At 42.8% G+C, this 17,512-nt stretch overlaps 1 protein-coding gene across 9 annotated transcripts in view; it reads right to left on the bottom strand.

Moving 5' to 3' along the window:
• Positions 1 to 17,512, bottom strand: part of LOC102306641 (histone-lysine N-methyltransferase 2C) — an 88,388-nt gene that overhangs the window by 11,430 nt on the left and 59,446 nt on the right. For 5 of the 9 annotated variants that reach the window (XM_005912732.3, XM_005912733.3, XM_005912737.3 and 2 more), the window contains 19 exons: positions 17,359 to 17,489; positions 14,400 to 14,592; positions 12,700 to 12,792; positions 12,378 to 12,425; positions 11,192 to 11,332; positions 10,634 to 10,666; positions 10,248 to 10,391; positions 10,012 to 10,153; positions 9,675 to 9,910; positions 9,396 to 9,469; positions 8,241 to 8,438; positions 6,014 to 8,005; positions 5,003 to 5,310; positions 3,316 to 4,904; positions 3,030 to 3,141; positions 2,862 to 2,928; positions 2,688 to 2,748; positions 2,321 to 2,553; positions 78 to 1,715 (listed from right to left, as the gene is read on the bottom strand). In XM_005912732.3, the coding sequence (XP_005912794.1) occupies positions 78 to 1,715; positions 2,321 to 2,553; positions 2,688 to 2,748; positions 2,862 to 2,928; positions 3,030 to 3,141; positions 3,316 to 4,904; positions 5,003 to 5,310; positions 6,014 to 8,005; positions 8,241 to 8,438; positions 9,396 to 9,469; positions 9,675 to 9,910; positions 10,012 to 10,153; positions 10,248 to 10,391; positions 10,634 to 10,666; positions 11,192 to 11,332; positions 12,378 to 12,425; positions 12,700 to 12,792; positions 14,400 to 14,592; positions 17,359 to 17,489 (7,433 nt within the window). The remainder of the gene's footprint in view (positions 1 to 77; positions 1,716 to 2,320; positions 2,554 to 2,687; positions 2,749 to 2,861; positions 2,929 to 3,029; positions 3,142 to 3,315; positions 4,905 to 5,002; positions 5,311 to 6,013; positions 8,006 to 8,240; positions 8,439 to 9,395; positions 9,470 to 9,674; positions 9,911 to 10,011; positions 10,154 to 10,247; positions 10,392 to 10,633; positions 10,667 to 11,191; positions 11,333 to 12,377; positions 12,426 to 12,699; positions 12,793 to 14,399; positions 14,593 to 17,358; positions 17,490 to 17,512) is intronic. The other 4 variants (XM_005912736.3, XM_042219253.1, XM_005912735.3 and 1 more) reach the window with 4 other exon arrangements.

The raw sequence follows: 17,512 nt of genomic DNA, 5'->3' as shown, positions 1-17,512 counted from the left end.
ACTCAGCCTGCAAATGACTCACTATGCTGATCACCCCCTCGGCATTCTGTAACTATATGATTAACACAAAAACTGACCCCATTGCTGTCCATGGAGCTTTGCCTCAGTAAGGTTTTGCAGTCAGTGGTTTCCTCCTCCTCTGACCGCAGGCTTTCCTCTGATCTCTGCTGAGACAATCCAGGTGGAGGTGTACTCTTGTTCTTCAGAAGGTGCTTCAATAGTTCATTACCAGCTTCTCCTTTGTTTGGACTCTGCCCAGCAGGGAACGGAGACACGCTCCCTTTGTTACCCTCTTCTTTCACAGAGCTCATTTCTGGGCCAATGGAACCTTCTTTTGGTCCGTGACACTCACTAGCATCAGTCTGCTCCAGCTTTATGTTGCTGAGGATTCTGTCATGTTCCTGAGCTTGTGCCTGGGCCCTCGCTGCTTCTGATGACAGAGCAGATTGTCCAGATTGCCCACCAGAAAGTTGCCGCTCAAGCTCTGAGTGACTGGGGGTGGAAGATCCCAGTAAAGGGGACCTGGACAAATCCTGATCTCCAAAGAGATGGGGATTTCTGGTTGGAGTAGAGGAAGTGTCTGAGACACATGGTGTGAGAGGGGCTGTAAGGTCTGAGTGGGGAGTGGAAGGTGTCTTGACTGAATCTGCATCATCATCTTTCTTCTTTTTGCGGTTCCTCTTCTTTTTCCCCTTCTCATCTGGGATGATGTTGGAATAAAGCTGAATCAGAGACTGACCTGAGCCTGGAAAGTTGGATGGTAAAGGTGTTGACGAGTCACCCCCAAATGGTGGACCCTCACCTGGCATTGGAAGCATTCCTGGTCCACTGAACTGACGAGGCCTGGGCTGACCGTGAGGAAAGTTTGGTCCTTGCAGAGCAACATTATCAGGCCCCATCTCTGGTGGCATCAAGCCATTGCCCACCATGGCTCTCCTCTCACCCTGTATAAATGTTCCAGCCACTGAGCCCATACCAGGCTGCATGCCCTGCTGCTGAGGAAAAATTGGTCCAAGTTGTTGTTGATGTTGCAGAGGAGGCCTTTGTGGCTGCATGAAGTCTTGTGGCAGCTCTGCATTAAAAAATGGCATTTGAGAGAGTGGTGCCATGTTCCCATCTGATCCCATCATCCCTTGCTGCTCCATTTCCATGCGGTGTTTAAGTGCTCTTTGACGTTCGACTTCCTGCATGAGCTGCACCCGCTGTCTCTCCTGCTGCTCCCGGAGCCGTTCCCTCCGCTCGCGCTCCTGGAAGCCTTCACTGAATGGGTTGTTGTCATCAAACTTCACACCACCTGCCTGCATGGGTTTTATGGCACCTGGAGGAGCAGGTGGTGCTTGGGGCTCCAAAGGCATTTGAGAGTGCTGCGGTACATTACCCATTGGCATCTGAAGCGGTTGGGCTGAATTTCCCATAGGTACCTGGGGAGGCATTATATGTGGCATTCCTGGTCCTCCCATGGGCATAGAAGTACCGGGATGCCAGCCAGGTGGTGCGTTGGGCATACGTGGAGGTACATTTGGCTGGCTGGGATGAAGTGGCATCTGCATCATGGGATTTATAGGAGGCTGAACCATTGGTGGGCCACTGGGCACCATGCCAGTGGGGCCTGGCAACGGGTGCATTGCAGGCATCATAGGTGTCATATTGTTTTGCTGCTGTTTTACTCTGTACTCCTCAATCAGTTCAGCATGCTCCTTCTGCTGCTTGCGGATCTGAGACAAAGTAAAAAAAATAAGTTATTTTCTATAAATTCACAAAATAACTTGTAACAATGTTCAAATTTTAACTCAGCAAAGTGCATTTTTAGAGTCAAAGAGGGCTGCAGTGAAGACATAAGACTGTATGTTTTGGTGAAGAAAAAGCAAATGCCTGTGGTTTGTGTCCTATACGCATAGAGAGTTTGAGTAAACGCAACTAATATTTCACTCTAATTATGCCTGCTAAAATATAATATACAGTTAGAGATTATACCTTGCAATAAAAAACATCATATTCTTCAAAAATTAAGTGAAGGTAGTGAACATCAAAAAAAAAAAAGGCAACAACTGTGTTTCTCTTAGATCACACGTGTGTGGGTGTTTCTCTTTCAGAACATTGAACACTTCAAGTTTTTCCAACCTTATTCAGTTAGATCTTATTAAAGCATTACCCTGTGTTTTGCTCTAATATTTGGACAAACAGTTTGGATGCAGGAAATACTTTTAGTATTCAAACTTCGGTCACAGGATAAAAGAAAGGACAGTGCTCATGCCAGTCTCTGTGAGAAGTGGGGGTTTGAGAGAATTCAGTACTAGAGCTTGACAGGCCAAGCATTTACCTGCTCCAGTTGTTTTTGCACTACACCCTGCTGCTCTGTGACATGTTTGAGCTGCTCAGCATCCTCCTCAGGGAACTCTCTCCCTGCCTTCTTAGCTGTTCTCTGCTTGGCAGACAGGGCTTTCTTCGACTTCCTGTGAGCGCCGATCTTCTCTTCCAGAAACTTCTGCTGCATTTGAAGTAGTTGCTGAGTCTCCTGGAGCCACTCTTCATACTGAGCCCTCTGAGCATTGTCTGAAAGAAGGTGGTAAAAAAAGCTCTTTTCTTAGCAATCTTGAAAACATAAAAAACAAACATCTTAATATTTCTAGCCTGAAAAGACTATAAAACCCAAAGCAGTGAGGCCGCAGGGATTCTGGAAAACTTACTGACAAATCCAGGTCCGAAATTTGGCGGACTTGGTCTTGTTACTTGTGTCAATTTTCCATCCTGAGATAAAAAAAAAAATATATTAAAAAGAAGGTTATAACAGATAAGAGCATTATAAAGTTTAGCCCCCACCCCAACCCCCCAAAACCAAGAAAAAAACCCATTCATGTTACCTGTCCAACAACTTGTGGAGGAAGTGGTGCACTTTCAGGACAAGGTGGTGCTGGACCAGGTGGAAATCTGTGACACACAGAAGTCATTCCAATCAATTATGTATACTCCCCATATAACCATCTTATTTTCTACTCACTATAGAAAATGCATTCTTGTGGAATTCTTACCTGTTCATGACCATGGGAGGCATTCCCATGTTGTTCTGAACCATGACTTTGTTGATGCCTTTAAGAGCAACCATTTTGGCTTTCATGATGGGGTCAGTGATGGCATCAAAATCTGCAGATTAAAATAATGACTGTCAGAAATAAACACTGCAAAAAACGTGAAGAAAAAAACAACAAAAAAAAACACAACAAAACAAATAAAATAATGATTAAAAAAAACCCAAAAAACCCAAAATAGCACTTAACTTAAAGTGACACCTATAAGCGGTGCTATAAATTCATTTACCAATGTTGGGGAAGAAGTCGCTGCTTGAGCGCTGTCGTATCATTGCTTGCATCTGCCTCTGCTGCTGTTGCTCCTGCCTCTCCTGGTCCAGGAGGTCCTGCAATAGGAGTGGTTGCTCCTCAAGCAGAAGTGGCCGATGTTGTTGGGAATTCTGGCCCATTGCCTGGTTTAACACTGCCTGCTGGGCCTGGGTGAGACCGCTCTGGTCCACTCCAGATGTTAGTCCAACCTGATGGTCTGGCCCAAAGCCACTCAGGGGAACCTCTCCTGCAGTGACTGTGTCAGGTATTGTTTGACTCATTGTAAGTCCAGAGGTATGTTGAGCATCAGCGACTTGGTTCTGCTGGGCTATGAGGTCACCTCCTTGATTGACAGACTCAACAATTGGGTTTAATGATTGCTCTTCAGGCTGCTGCTTAATGAGTAAACTAGACAGGACTGGGGTGGAGTCAGAAAGCACTCCTTTCTTATCGGAGATTAAGGTATTTCCAGCAGTTTGCTGGTCTACTACATCAGGTGGTTGTTGACAATCTTTGACCTCTGCTTTAATTTCCTGCCCAGGAGCCAGAGCAGCTGAGTCCTTATTTAAAGGGACCTCCAGCTTGACTTCAACTGCAGACTGCTCACCCATAGTCTCTGACTTTGCCAGTACAGATGCTGAACTGGAAGAAGCCTCGGTTACGGTGCTTGCGCTTTTGTTGATATCTGTGGCATCAGTATTGTCATCCATAGGATCACTGAGATCCAGCTCCTCACTAAACATGTCTTTCTTGATATCATCTAGATCAGGGTCTGTGTAAGCAATGATGTCAAATTTCCCAGATGTCAGGAAGTCATCAAGGTGTAGGTCATTGGTCTCTAAATCAAGGTCTTTGCCATCTTCAGGATCCAGATTTAAGTTTTCCAAGTCAGCATCTACTAGATCTTTTACCTCCACGTCCTCTAGATCTTTGACTGCAGATTCTTCTGTATCCAGTTTCTCCTCCACAGTTTCTCTGCTCGTCACGGAGACAGTCTCACTCTGTCCAGCAGGGGGTGCAGACAGGATCATGGAAGCTGACATATTTGGAGTCTCATTTGAGGCAGGCTGGCTCATGGACCTCATCAGAGGAGACTGTTTGAGTGTGCTTCCTGGAATCTGGGTTTGCTGATGAAGATTGTCCATACTGGCAGAGAGGTGTAAATGGCCAATTTGGTTAGCCATAGGGTCCATCATTCTGGGGCCCTGATTTAAGGGGAACCTAGAATCGGGTGCTCCTGGAAAACCTGCAGGCCTTTGGTTCTGGAAGTTGGGATCCAAATTGCTTCCTTGCATGTTGGCAGGAGGGAATGGCATGCGTGGCCTGTTTTCTGCTGCTCTGTGCCGCAGTTCAATAAAAGGCTGCCCCATTATGTTGTGCTGCTGCATTGCCATACCACGAGGAGGGAAGTGCTGGGGCATCCCCATAGGGTTTGCTCCCATGTTTTTCGCCATTTCAGCAGACATAGACCGTCTCATTTGAGGAGGGACATCTTGCATTGGGTGTTGCCCCCTTGGAAAGAAGTCTTGAGACCGATGAGGTCCTAGAGCTCCAGGTGGAAAAGCAAACCTGTGGGGGAGGGATAAGAAAAAAAAACTTATAAAGACATAAAGGGAAGACTTAAATTTGGAAACACAAAAAGTAATTAAAAGAATAACAAAACAAACCTTGGTCCCTGATGTCTCAAATCTCCAGGATGTGGGCCGCGGGGCATTTGACCTTCATTAGGAAAGGCTACACGCTGATCCCCTGGAAAATGTCCAGGAAACCTCATCGGCCCTCTAATAGGTCCTTGTCCAGGATAAGGCGGAGGAGGCCGGGTGAATATTTCCCCTGGTTGAGCAGGACCCTCTTGGGGCCATGGCCGTGGCGTTCCTGGGGTTATGTTGCCAGCAGGCTCCTGAGGGCCCCTCTCCTGTCGGGTGGCACTCCTCTGTTGCTGCTGTTTGATGATCAGTTCTCTAATTCGTTGTCGCTGTAAGTTTGAAAGATTTAAATTTTTAAAATCATTTTTAGCTTTTCAAAGAATTGATTTGGGTTTTTTTTTTTTTGTTTTGTTTTTTACATAGCTGCTGCACAACATTATTTTATTTGAAATTTCTTTTAGTTTTCTGTATGTCCATATTTTGTCTGGAACAGTAGTGTTGAAGATAAAGTTTATAAATAGGCCTCTATTTTCAAGAGGACACTGTAAAGTATAAACAAACACATGCTATGATATGTAAATGATTTCATTTGTATTTTTTTTTTAAACTGAAAATGTTCAAAGAAATCATTGACCCTGCCCCAATATACTCATGAATTTAAGACATGGGGAGGGGTTTAAGAAGAGACTGAAATGTGCATTACACACTTTTTAAAAAAAGATTACATTTTAGTTTCAAAATGTGATACTTTGTCTTTATAGTATTTTTACTTGATTTGGTTTTTAATTTTGTTTTTCCTTTTACATTTTACACAGCATCATAAAATGTTTTAAACTACAGGATTGTAGAATAAAATGTGAAGTATCTGTCTGATACTCACACAATTTCTGAATATTGTAAATATAGTGATATGTGTAGTTTTCTTGTTGTTCTTACCAATTTGGTACTGGCTATTAATAATATTATTAGACAGTTAACATTAATATTTAAAACTATAAGATTCAGAATACAACACAAACAGTGTTCACGTACCTGTCTGAGTCTTTCATCGCATTCAGCAAGAGCAACAGTTTGAGCCTCTGATGCTGAAACAGGAATTTGTGGATTGTTGGACAGTTGGACCGGGTCCTGAAGGCCAGCTCCATTGTTACCCACAACTGACTGATCTTTCATTTCCATTTTTTCTGACTGTGGACGAGGGGTCATGGGTGCTTGTTCAAATGGATCATGGACAGGTGTCTGATTCGGTCTTCTTGAGGGTGACTGAATAAATCCATCGTCTGAAACACTGGGGTGTTTTGGTGTTTGTAAGTCTGGGTGAGGGAAGGGCTCTTGAAGTCTACCTTGGGTTGGGGAGAAAGGATCCTGGCTTCCCATTGGTCCTTGTCTTGGCCCTTGTCTGGTAAGCCCATCAGGACCAGGCCTCGGGGTGCCTGGAGGATGGCTGTAAGGATCATTCAGCATTGGTCTTGGGACTCCAGGCTGGGGAAACATGTCACTACTCCCTGGCCTTGGTGTCCCGGGTGTACTGGTAAATGGCTCCATTGACCCCCTCATGCTGCCTGGTGACTTAGAAAACCTTTCCCCCACTGATGGCCGAGGAGTACCTGGTGGCTGAGCATAAGGGTCCATTGAGTGCGAAGGGGACATCCTCTGTCCAGGGTGAGACTGATGAGAAAACTGGTTCATTCCACTAGGACGAGGTGTAGCTGGAGCCTGCGAGTAGGGATCTGAGGATGGGCTGGGGGTGTTTGGTGGTTGACCATAGTTGTCATGGGGACGTGGGGTGCCAGGTGGTCGAGCATAGGGCTCAAAAAACGGTCGTGGTTGAGCACCTGCTTCATTGATGGATCGGTGGTTAGCTCCAGGCTGAGAGAAAGGGTCAGCAGCTTGCTTGCTAGGACCAGAAGGCTGGGCAAAAGGGTCATATGTGAAGTGGTCAGGTCTTGGAGTGGAAGGTGCATGTGCATAAGGATTTCTTGATATTTGAGTAATTGGTCCTGGCTGAGCAAAGGAGTGCCCCTGTGGGTGATGCTGGCCCATCCTGGGAGGACTGGTAAAGTTGTCATTCGCTGACGGTCTTGGGGTGTGTGGAGGCTGGGCATAGGGGTCAGTTTGCTGATTCTGGGAGAATCTGTCAGTAGGATGTGGGCCTGGTCGGTTGAAGTGATCCTGAGCCTGAGGAGGGGGCATAGGTGTTTTAAATAGAGGGACAGAGCCAGACTCATTGCTTCCAGGTATCGGCGTGAGTAAAGGTCTTGAATAAGGGTCAGACAATATCATCCTGTTCTGGGTCATGCGCTGATAGGCATCATTTCTTATCATTGGCCTTGAGTATGGGTCTCTGCCAGGAGAACCCATTGGAGGCCTTCCTTGAGCAGCTTGACTGCCTCTGGGGGGACCCATGGGCTTCAGAAAAGGGTCAACTTCACCAGTGGGTCTTGGGGTGTCAGGAGGTTTGGCGTAAGGATCACTGGTCATTGATGTGGGAGAGCCAAAAGATTCATGAGCAGGAGAGGGCCTCCCTCTGTCCTGCTGCTCCATCAAGGAGGTGGGTGATTTACCAGATTCCATGGGCATTCTTCGACACGCATTTGGTCCGAGAGTTGGAGGTCTTGGGGTCCCAACCATCTTGGCATATGGATCCCATGGAGATGATGGTCTGGAACCAGAGGAACCTGGTGAGAAAACTTGTGGAGACTGAGGTTGGGAGGAAGGCCCAGAGGGAGGGGGAGGAGGGGGTCGCAAGAACACATCCTCTGAAGGACCTGAAGTGGGTGTCCCTGATAGCGTCCTGGAAAAGCTCTCTTTTGGGTTGACCTGCTGCATAGGGGACATGCTGCCATTACTGGGCTGGGAGGCTGGGCTTTGGTTACCACTGTTGTTGGCATCTCCCTCTGACTGACTAGTTTGCTGTTGTTGCTGTTGCTGTTGTTGTTGTTGTTGAAGCTGTTCATTCTTTACTTGCTCCAGTTTCTGAGTGGCTTCAATTTTGGCTTGCTGTTTGCTTTTCTGCCTCATTTGCTGTTGGAAGGACAGAGTGAAAAGCTGCATTAGATGACAAAAGGGGTGCATAAATTATCAGTCTCATGCCAAAAAAGAGCTGGACCTACTAGCCACCAATGTCATCAGGGTTAATGTGGAGGATAGTGTAGTTCTTTAGGGGGTGTTTTACTAAACCACCACTTCTTAGCTGTCTTAATATAAAGTGGACCTGCCGCTGCATTCGACTGACTGACTTCATTGCATACACTCTTACCTGTCTAAACTTCCACTCTTGTTCATGCTCTGACTCTTTTGGTTTCAAAGGGTCTTTAAACAGGAGATCTGTGTCTAGTGGTATGTTGGGATCAAACACCTCAGGGGGCTGTTGCTGTGGATGGTGCCTCTTCACGGTCTCATTCGACATCTGGACTTTGTTGATGCGCAGGGCTGCTCGGTTATCTCTTGCCTTTTGCTAAACAGCAAATCAATCACAATTGAAAAACAAAACAAAAACAGATTAGAGAGATTTGATAAATACAAGATTATATAAAAAAATAAAGGTTATCCATGTAGCCCCCAATTCTCTGTAATGTCTACTTACACTATTACAAACATTAGTACGCAATACTGAATTATAATTATTTCATAGCAGTAAAAATAATATTTTTATGATATGCAGGCATTTGTTTTGGATGGGATTGCCATGCTTAATCCTTTGGTTGCATAGCCTTTACATATTGTACACGGAGCAGGATGAAGGTCAACTTCGTATTGTTAAATTAGGTATCTCAATAGTTCATAACAAAGATGATGTATCACAATAGCGGTTTTAAAACAAGATTGCAAATAAAAAATACTGGCAGCCGCCTGTGCTACCCTCTCAGCCTCCTAACAGATGCACCTATTGCATAAATGTGAAAAGCCTACATGATTTTCAGAAAAGTTGACCTTTGACCGTGAGGTTGAGGTCACTGAGATTCAAACTCAATTTTTAGTAGATGCATCTATGTATCAACTTGAAAATCCTGCGTTGCTCCATTCTTGAGTTAGCATATTCAACACTCTCAACAACATCCCATCAGCCTTTTACAGATAAGTGTTAACCCCCCCCCCCAACACAACAAATCAAAACTAAACTCGCCAAGCAGAGACTGGGTCTTTAAAAGGGGCCTCTACCAGGTAAAATGGCTTCCAGTAAACTTAATTACAGAGGCAATAGGGAGCTTTAATTCTGAGCAAGACTTCCGCTGTTAATTAGTTCATCAGAGAATGACTGCGTTTCAAACTGGTTAGGCAAAAGGCAACCGGCCAGATACACGAGTGTGCCTTTTGCATACTAGGTAAGTCTGTGCAGCTACTTTGGTGTCCTGCATTGTACAGTCTTTGATTTAATTGAAACTAAATGGGATAATTGAATCATTGATCTTACCACATATGGGGCCCTGTCTTGTGAACTAGCTTTCCTCCAAAGTTTTGCAATTTGCTTCACTCTTGTAGACCAGTCTAGGAAGAATAATGGAGAAAGTTGTCAAGTCAGCAGCTCTCAAAGTGCATACAAGGTATGGTTTGTACTGTATGACGTAATGCAGTCAGTATAAAAACAATAACCAGAAATGAGCAGAAATAACAGGAATGACAATGTAAACTGGACCATAAAAAACACAAACAGGAGAGAAAATGCCTTCAAGCTTTAGAGCTATATACCAACCTGGGTATTCTTCTTTAAGGTTGGGGAAATTGATATTAGTATATAGCACAGGAGCAACGGTGGCTAGTTCTCCAAGTGTCTCCTCCTTTTCCCACTTGAGTGTACTCCTTTGGGCATTTGACATGGCTTCAGTGTCCCCCTCAGGCAAAGAACCAGGGGGTGTAGGGCCAGGGCCATGGGTAGGGGTGGGCCATGGACCAACTGCCTCTCTAGGCATCTGATTAAACTTTCTTTCCCTGTAACACAAAGAACAGAAGCTCCAAAGTTATAATTTGCTGATTTTGCTGAGTAAAGAAAAAAAAATGCATTAACAGTTGAAAGGGAAGCATGACTTTACCTCGGATTGTCAGTGAAAGGCATACGGTTGAGGGGAGAGAAATTTTCTGGGATGCAGGGCCCTGCTCCATGATTTGTAGGGAAGCGTTGGTTTGGTCCCATCATACCATTAATCATTGGCATTCTTGGAAACATGGGATTCCCTGAACACAAGATTTGCGAGGTGAAGTAGATGGAGATTTTAAAAACATTTTGTAATATTTTTATTTGAATAGGGCAAAATGACTAATGATGTACCTGCATTGGGGTGAGGCATGCTAGTGCCAGGTGTGGCAGGGAGGGGCCCTGGACCCTGGGGGTGAGGCACCTGTGGTGGTGGTTGGCTCGTGCTGGGGCTCAGGACTGCTGTGAAGAGATCCTCCACATCCTTTCCTTCCAGCTCTGAAAAAGTTTGACAGCTCAGTGTAAGCGTACATGTGTATGAAATGTAGTAGCATACAATGTCAGAGAACATCCCATTACTGCTTTTAAAGGAACCAGAACATTCATTACACTAATCTTTATAACATTATATTGGTGAAATTGGTTACAACACTTCATCATGAGTTTAGAGGTCAATTATGCTGGGTGGGAAATAACTGGACCAAACTTAAGTTTTCACAAGAAGGATAAAAATTACAAACCTGGAATTTTGTAAAGTTTGCTGAGAATTGACTCTGAAAAACAAAGAATCAACAAAAACAGATTATTATTCATTTTGAAGTTCCAAAGCAAAGGGCCTTAAAGTTGCAAAACAAATTTCTACTAAAAGCCAGAAGAAGAAGATGGGCTTAATGCACAGAAACTTTCCACAGAACTAACTTTGATCCTCTGTTCTCTACATTCCCAATGTACTAAAATGCCCGATAAATATTGGATAAATAGTTAGCTGATGGTTACAACAACGTTTCAGCTGTTTTACTTCACTTTTGTTGGAAACTGTGCGACCCAAAATCAAGAACAAAATGCTCCCATTGGAGCGCTTCATTTCAAGTTCACACAGGATGTCTTGTTTTCCTAAATCCCTAACAATGCCTGGACTTCGTCATCGCTGCCTGTATCACAGAATTTCTTGCGTGTTGTTAAATTAAATCACAATGAACTAAAACCAAAAGCAACAACCAACAATGGTTCTTAATCCCTGTGGGAAGTTCCTGTGTTAGAACTGTGGCTAAACATGGCGCCTGGTCTCCCACACTGACCATCAGTAACCATTTTGTCCAGCTCTGGGCTGAGAATGCCGTCCAGGGGTTCCTCTGAGAGGGTTCGAGGTGTTCTCCGGCCTGCCTGAGACTGGGGCGCCACTGGGGAACTGTCTGCCAGGGGCCCAATGTCCAGACCAGCTGTGGAAACACACAGTCAATGCAAAAACAAATCATAACACAGACACATGTGCACACATACACAGCAACCAACAAAATACTGAGCAAGAACGAGATCAGAAATATAGAACTGAAGTGAGAACATGTTTATTGTCATAACAGCCTGTGGAACACAACCAAGACCAAAGACTATACGATTACAGCTCCTTGGGGTTCCTGTATTGTTTTAAAGGAATGTTTTAGGATATGTGAAAGTTCAGACAGGTCAGACTAAATCTGATTAAAGGTACACAAAGTCTGAAGGAAAATGCTGTTCTAACCCCTACATTAGCCTTCCATTTAAGACCTTTCTTTTTAAAAGAAAGCCATGGAGCTTCTTTTGAAACATTTCTTTCAATTTGAATTACATAAGAATTTATCAAAGCACGACTACCAACATAACACACTCCTCTCCAACTAATGTCTGACACTTTAAATTATTTAAATAATTTCTTCTACACAAAACTAAATACCAATACAAGGATGGTTGCAAACATTGGTTGGCAACAGCAGTACAAAAACGAAATTATATAAGCCCTTAGAATATTTCAGATAAATAAAGTATTTCTTTTTCTTCTTCCAAAGAATGAAGGACATGAACTGCAGATGCTTTTTGCCATAAAGCCACAGGAATGAGAACTGAGGATTTCACCGTCTTCAGGAATTAGAAGGACATTTGCCAAGGCCTCTTGTTCTAAACTGCTCATTTCTTGAATACTAGGATGTCCTTGCCAATTTGTTTCTCTGCTATCTTGGAGACATTTTCGATTAGGCAGATAAGAACTTGCGTTAGGGTATAGGAGGTTCACAAACAAAGACCCACACACCATAGGCGCTTGAGTGAATACCGTGCACGGTGTTAGGTAAGCACTAAGAAGTTAATGAGTGTTAAAACAATCTGAAATGGTTGAGAAAAGGTTGGTGTGAAGCAGCTTGTATACATGCACACTTAAATAGAGACACGGAGACACTGTAAAAGGGGGAGAATGCACTAAAGCAAGGGATTAGTAGGCCAGAGCACCCTTACCAAAAGGAGGAGGTGAGCTGTCAACCTGGAAGGGGCAAAAATCAAGACCTACAAGAACCCAAAACCAGATCAAATGAGTGGGTGGAAAAAAAAAATAGTGAAGACAGCATAAGCACAACACACTTTAGATGATGCAAACAAAAAAGGTGAACAAACAAAAAAATATTGTGATATTAAAAAATTCTTAACGTAGTGAAAGCAAAAGATTGTTTCTATTTGGGGAAATTTCTAATTGAGGAGTGAAACTATTTTATATACCCACGGCTAGGTGACTATTAATAAAATCTTGCCACTGTGACTGCCTGTGAGATACATAACGCACCAGAGTCATTGCTTGGCTTTCCGAGCATTCCCAAGATGTCTGCATCAGTGTTCAGAACATCAGATAGATCAACTAATGGTTCCTCAGACGTCTCTGTAGATGCGGGGGAAAAAAGGAACAAAAGAACAAAAAAAGGAAGAAAACCAAACTGTCACAAATCATAATTGATGATGATGAACGGACATGAATGAGAGTTGGAACCATCTGTTTGGATGCCTCGTGTAGAATTTGCTGTTAAAAATAAACATTAAAAAATGTCACAAATAAAAAAATAAAATAAAACTCCAAATGTACCATATCAGATGTATCTTTCCAAAGAATGTATACTAAAGAATAAGTTTAATTATATGAACTGTAAGGTTTTCTGTTTCATGGATTTCGTCAGTGAAGGCCTTGACTGATGTGAGTCATTCGACTTCTAGCTTTTTGTCTCGTAATATAGTCTCTTCTAATAATTTTCTATTTTCTTCCTTAAAAAGTTGAAGTAAAAGTGTAATAAATAAATAAATCACCATTTTTTAAAGTCACAGTTGTCAAGGTTCCAGTGTTTTATTTTACTGAACTGTTAAAATTGCTGAGTTTCTTTCTTTTAAATGAGGCACACCAGATTCTGAATGGCAAAAAAAATCTGCAACCCTCTCGGGAATCCAGTATTCATTACTGTCACTTCCCAAGTCATCACGATGCCTTTAAACACAATGACAGCCTATTAAGCAAACTAACCCTAGTTTATGACAAATTTGTCAAATCAAACAGTAATTTTGTAATAAAAATCAAATATTTCTCTCTAAGAGCCAGGTAATTACTAATTGTGAAGAACTTCATAGATGCGTGTTTTGTTCGATTCGATTCAAACACAATCTAAGTCTACTTCTGCTACAGTCATCAGTCTTGGACACATCTATTTGACTGGAGTGCAGGGAGCGGCTAACAATGTAAAGCTATGGCGCAAGTTACAAACTATCTGCACTGCGCTTTAAATAATAAATTAAACTACTGTTAGAATACTGTCAAGCTTCTAATCTTTAATTTTATGGCAGTTTTTTGCTAAAAACCTTTTCTATCTGGACTCAGTCCTGACAACACATTGCTATTATTCAGGATATTACACTTCTGTTTCTGGCTGTGCCATCCTTGAGGTCAGTATAAAGGGCATTTACAATTTTTTGAAAAATTTAGAGAAAGATCAAGAGAGCAAGACACACACAGTGAGTGTAGCAAGACAGAGCGAGCTTGCAAAGAGAACAGAAACTGAAAGTTCGCTGTATTTACTTCGCTTTTGGAATTTAAGTATTCTTTAATTAGTTTAGCTTTAGTTGGAGCAGCAGTCGAGGGTCTGAATGCTAATTATCAGAGATTAACCTCCAACATTTTGGTCATGTATGAATGGGGAATATGCAATTTGAACATGTGTTCAGTAAACATGTTTCAAACCCATTCAGTTCTGCATGAAGCGGTTAATACTCTCATTGGGGACAAGTAAGGACAAGGGAGACAAAATTCATTAAAACTTCATGCAACATGGACTATATGCTGTTTTACCCTTTGCCAAACACCTGCATTGTTTCTTTAAAAGCACTGGCCAAGTTCAGAGCATGCTCTGTCTTTGGTCATATCAAATATTCAGTGCAGTACGATGCTTTGAATCAGTGAATATTACATCTCTTGCTGCGGAGAACCAAAGTAATGTATATACATACGTGCTGCTGCTGGTCTGGGGGGAATGGATGTTGTTGATGCGCTAAGCAGAGGGTCTGATGAGGGATCCAGAAAACTGCTAGTGGGATGCTTCCTCTCCACTTGGCTTTGTCCGTCTTCTAGTAATCCTGATTCGACCCCCTGTTGCCTGCTCTGCTTGCTTTTGTCTAGCAGGTCCTTTCCAAAGAAAGCCTCCTGAACATGAAAACACAGGACACCAGCCAGTGTCACCTAATTTTTCTTGACATCATTCTTAGAAAACCATCCGCATCCATTTAAACCCCATGTGAACTTAAGTGAAACAGAAAAGCTTTGAAATTAACAGCGAGGTTACTCTTGGCCTCACCTTATCGGGCCAACCTCCCCCAACCACTTACACCCATAAGTCATCTGCTGTCCTGCTGCACTGAGAAACTAAAAGCCCAACCTGGTGCTGTCTTAATAACTAATGAAATAAGCTTCACTGTGTTAGACCTTTAGGTTAGACTCAATATCCCCCGTCACCCCTGTACCATGGTGGGATAAAGAGCAGCACTGACAGCTGCCGGTGGCTTAATGCATCACATATCCATGTTTTATCCAACACAAGGTGACAGACGGATACTAACTGGGGACACAGAGCCTTGGAGTTACATCCATGTTAAGCTATTGTGTGTCAATTCACAACTAAAATAGGAGCCAATTAAAGGGTATGATCAAAAACATCTATCCTCTAATATGAGTATCTTTAGGCTTTTCCCCATTAAATAAAAATAATAAAAAAGGCTCACAGAAGGAGCACTAAGCACAATAGTTCTGCAACTGGTTTCAAGGCATTGTACTTGGATGCACTTGAAATCCCAACCTTCCCAAGGGTGAGATAAAACACATTTAACAGCCATTTCATGATGTGATCAGACAATCTGCACAGGAGAGGAACGTTTGCACAATAATATATATATATATATATATATATATTTTTTTTTTTATATATTATATAACTATTATATATATTATTAATAAATCATTACCACACACACACACACACACACACAACAACACACACACAGTACAACTAGGGGTCGTATCGATATTGAACCGTTCGATACAGTGCTTTCGGTTCGGTACGCATATGTATCGAACAATACAAAATTTGTAATTTATTTTATCAACTTTCCTTCTGACGATGCTGTCTGTGTTGAGCGCTCAGTGAATCTGCGTTCGACTACTCCGCCTAGGCTGCACTGTCGAGCGCAGATCCACTGAGCGCTCAACACAGACAGCATCGTCAGAAGGAAGAGCGCAGGGCAAGCTAGCGAGACAGAAGTTAAGCTCTCCTTGCAACATGGCAAATTGAACCTCCCCACCCTCATTCAGATCTGGCGTTTGGAATTATTTTGGTTTTCATGTGACGTATGACCCTGAAGGTAAGCGAGTCATGGACTAAAGTAAAACAGTATGTTGGATGTGCCACGCAATGCTCAATTACATGGGTGGGAGCTAGTGTGTTAGCGCAGTTAGCTCGTTAACGTGTTGGCCGTCTAGCCCCATGCACGGGGCGATCGGCGGTAGCTCGTTAACGGAGATTTGCCGTGTTGTGGCGTTAAGTCATTTAACGAGGTTAACCTGAAAGCACTAGTGGGAACACAACGAATATGACTGCACATTTACGCCGACATCATCCTAGTGCAAAGACAAAAACAACAAGCATGCATGCTACAAACTTTACCCGAGTCATTTAGACAGCCGTTAGCACATGATTCTCCTTATGGGGACCTGATATGTTTAATATGCTGCTGAGAATATAGCCCAGAAGAAGCGTATAGTATAGCTTTTATTTTGGAAAGAGCACATTTCTCTGTAATAAACTCTCTTTTCCAAAGATGAGTGATTCCTCAATCAGATACAGGGCTCGCAAAATCGCTAGCCCGACGTCCCGGGGCTAGCGATTTTTCCAGTCGGGCTACCAAAATCTATCTCTGCCCTGCCCGTCGGGCTATTGTAGGAAGGAAAAATATATGTCAATGCTTTTGCATTCTTTCGAAATGTAGCTGGGTAATTATGTCATTGGCATCGGTGAGCCACTGTCAATATGTGACATATTGAAATCCGTTTGAATTTGCGCTTGTTTTTTGCTTTCACTTTGCAATCGCGTGAACTGTGTATAGAGAGCGACAGCACTGATCTGTGAGTGATGATAATTTGTGCACCAATTCCTCTGACATCGTCTTATCAATCGTTAGCTTACTATGCAAACATGACAAGTGAAATCTCCCGCAGCAAGCTTAAACATGTGAGAGGTTGATCGCGCAGAGAATCGCTGAGCGTTATGTGAGTGCGTGTGTAAAAGCAGCAGGATATATATTTTAGTTCTGCTGAGCCAAATAAGACAGGTCAGGGTGAAGAAGTGACAGCCAAAGAAAAGCTTACCACAAAACGGAAAAGTTATGACAAATCAGACTATAAGGCAAAAAGAAAGTGCAGCTTTATGGTTTCATGGACAAAAGAATTTCTGTGGCTGCAATATGACGAGCTAAATAACCAGGGCTGCACATAAGTGGTCCGCAGGTGCGCATTCGCTGTCAAAATAAAAAACACGCACAAGGGTTAGGGTTAAATTTAAAAACTGTACTTTTGAGTTAAAATATATATTTATAATTTTAATAAATGACAAATTAAAAAGGCATGAACATTTTTTTGTATCGAAAAAATATCGAACCGTGACACCAAAGTATCGAACCGAACCGAACCGTGAATTTTGTGTATCGTTGCACCCCTAATATATATATATATAAAAAAACTTAATATCCATTTCCAAAATTAAAAAAAGAACAAAAAATAGAATCAAGAAGTAAATCTATAAAATAAATTCCTCCATGATAGATATACTCCACAAGGTTAGCGTGATATAGAAATGTAACAATATATTCAAATTCTGTATATACAAGCAAACAGTGATGGACGCTATCATGGACGGCAGACCTGCAGGTAGGTTGGAAATGCCTCCTCCAGTTTTGTCTTCTTCTTTCGATATCGTTTCTTTATTTTTTCTGGAACTTCCGGTCCGGGGGGCGTCTCATCAACAGGAGTTTCCGGCAGTGCCTCTGGCCAGCCTGTAATAAACAGAAAAAGTATA

This window comes from Haplochromis burtoni, unplaced genomic scaffold (genome assembly GCF_018398535.1).
Source record: "Haplochromis burtoni strain Fernald_Lab_line unplaced genomic scaffold, NCSU_Asbu1 Contig_3, whole genome shotgun sequence".
NCBI lineage: Eukaryota > Metazoa > Chordata > Actinopteri > Cichliformes > Cichlidae > Haplochromis > Haplochromis burtoni.
Note: the sequence above shows the minus strand (reverse complement) of the source record. Positions and strands in the feature narration are given on the sequence as shown.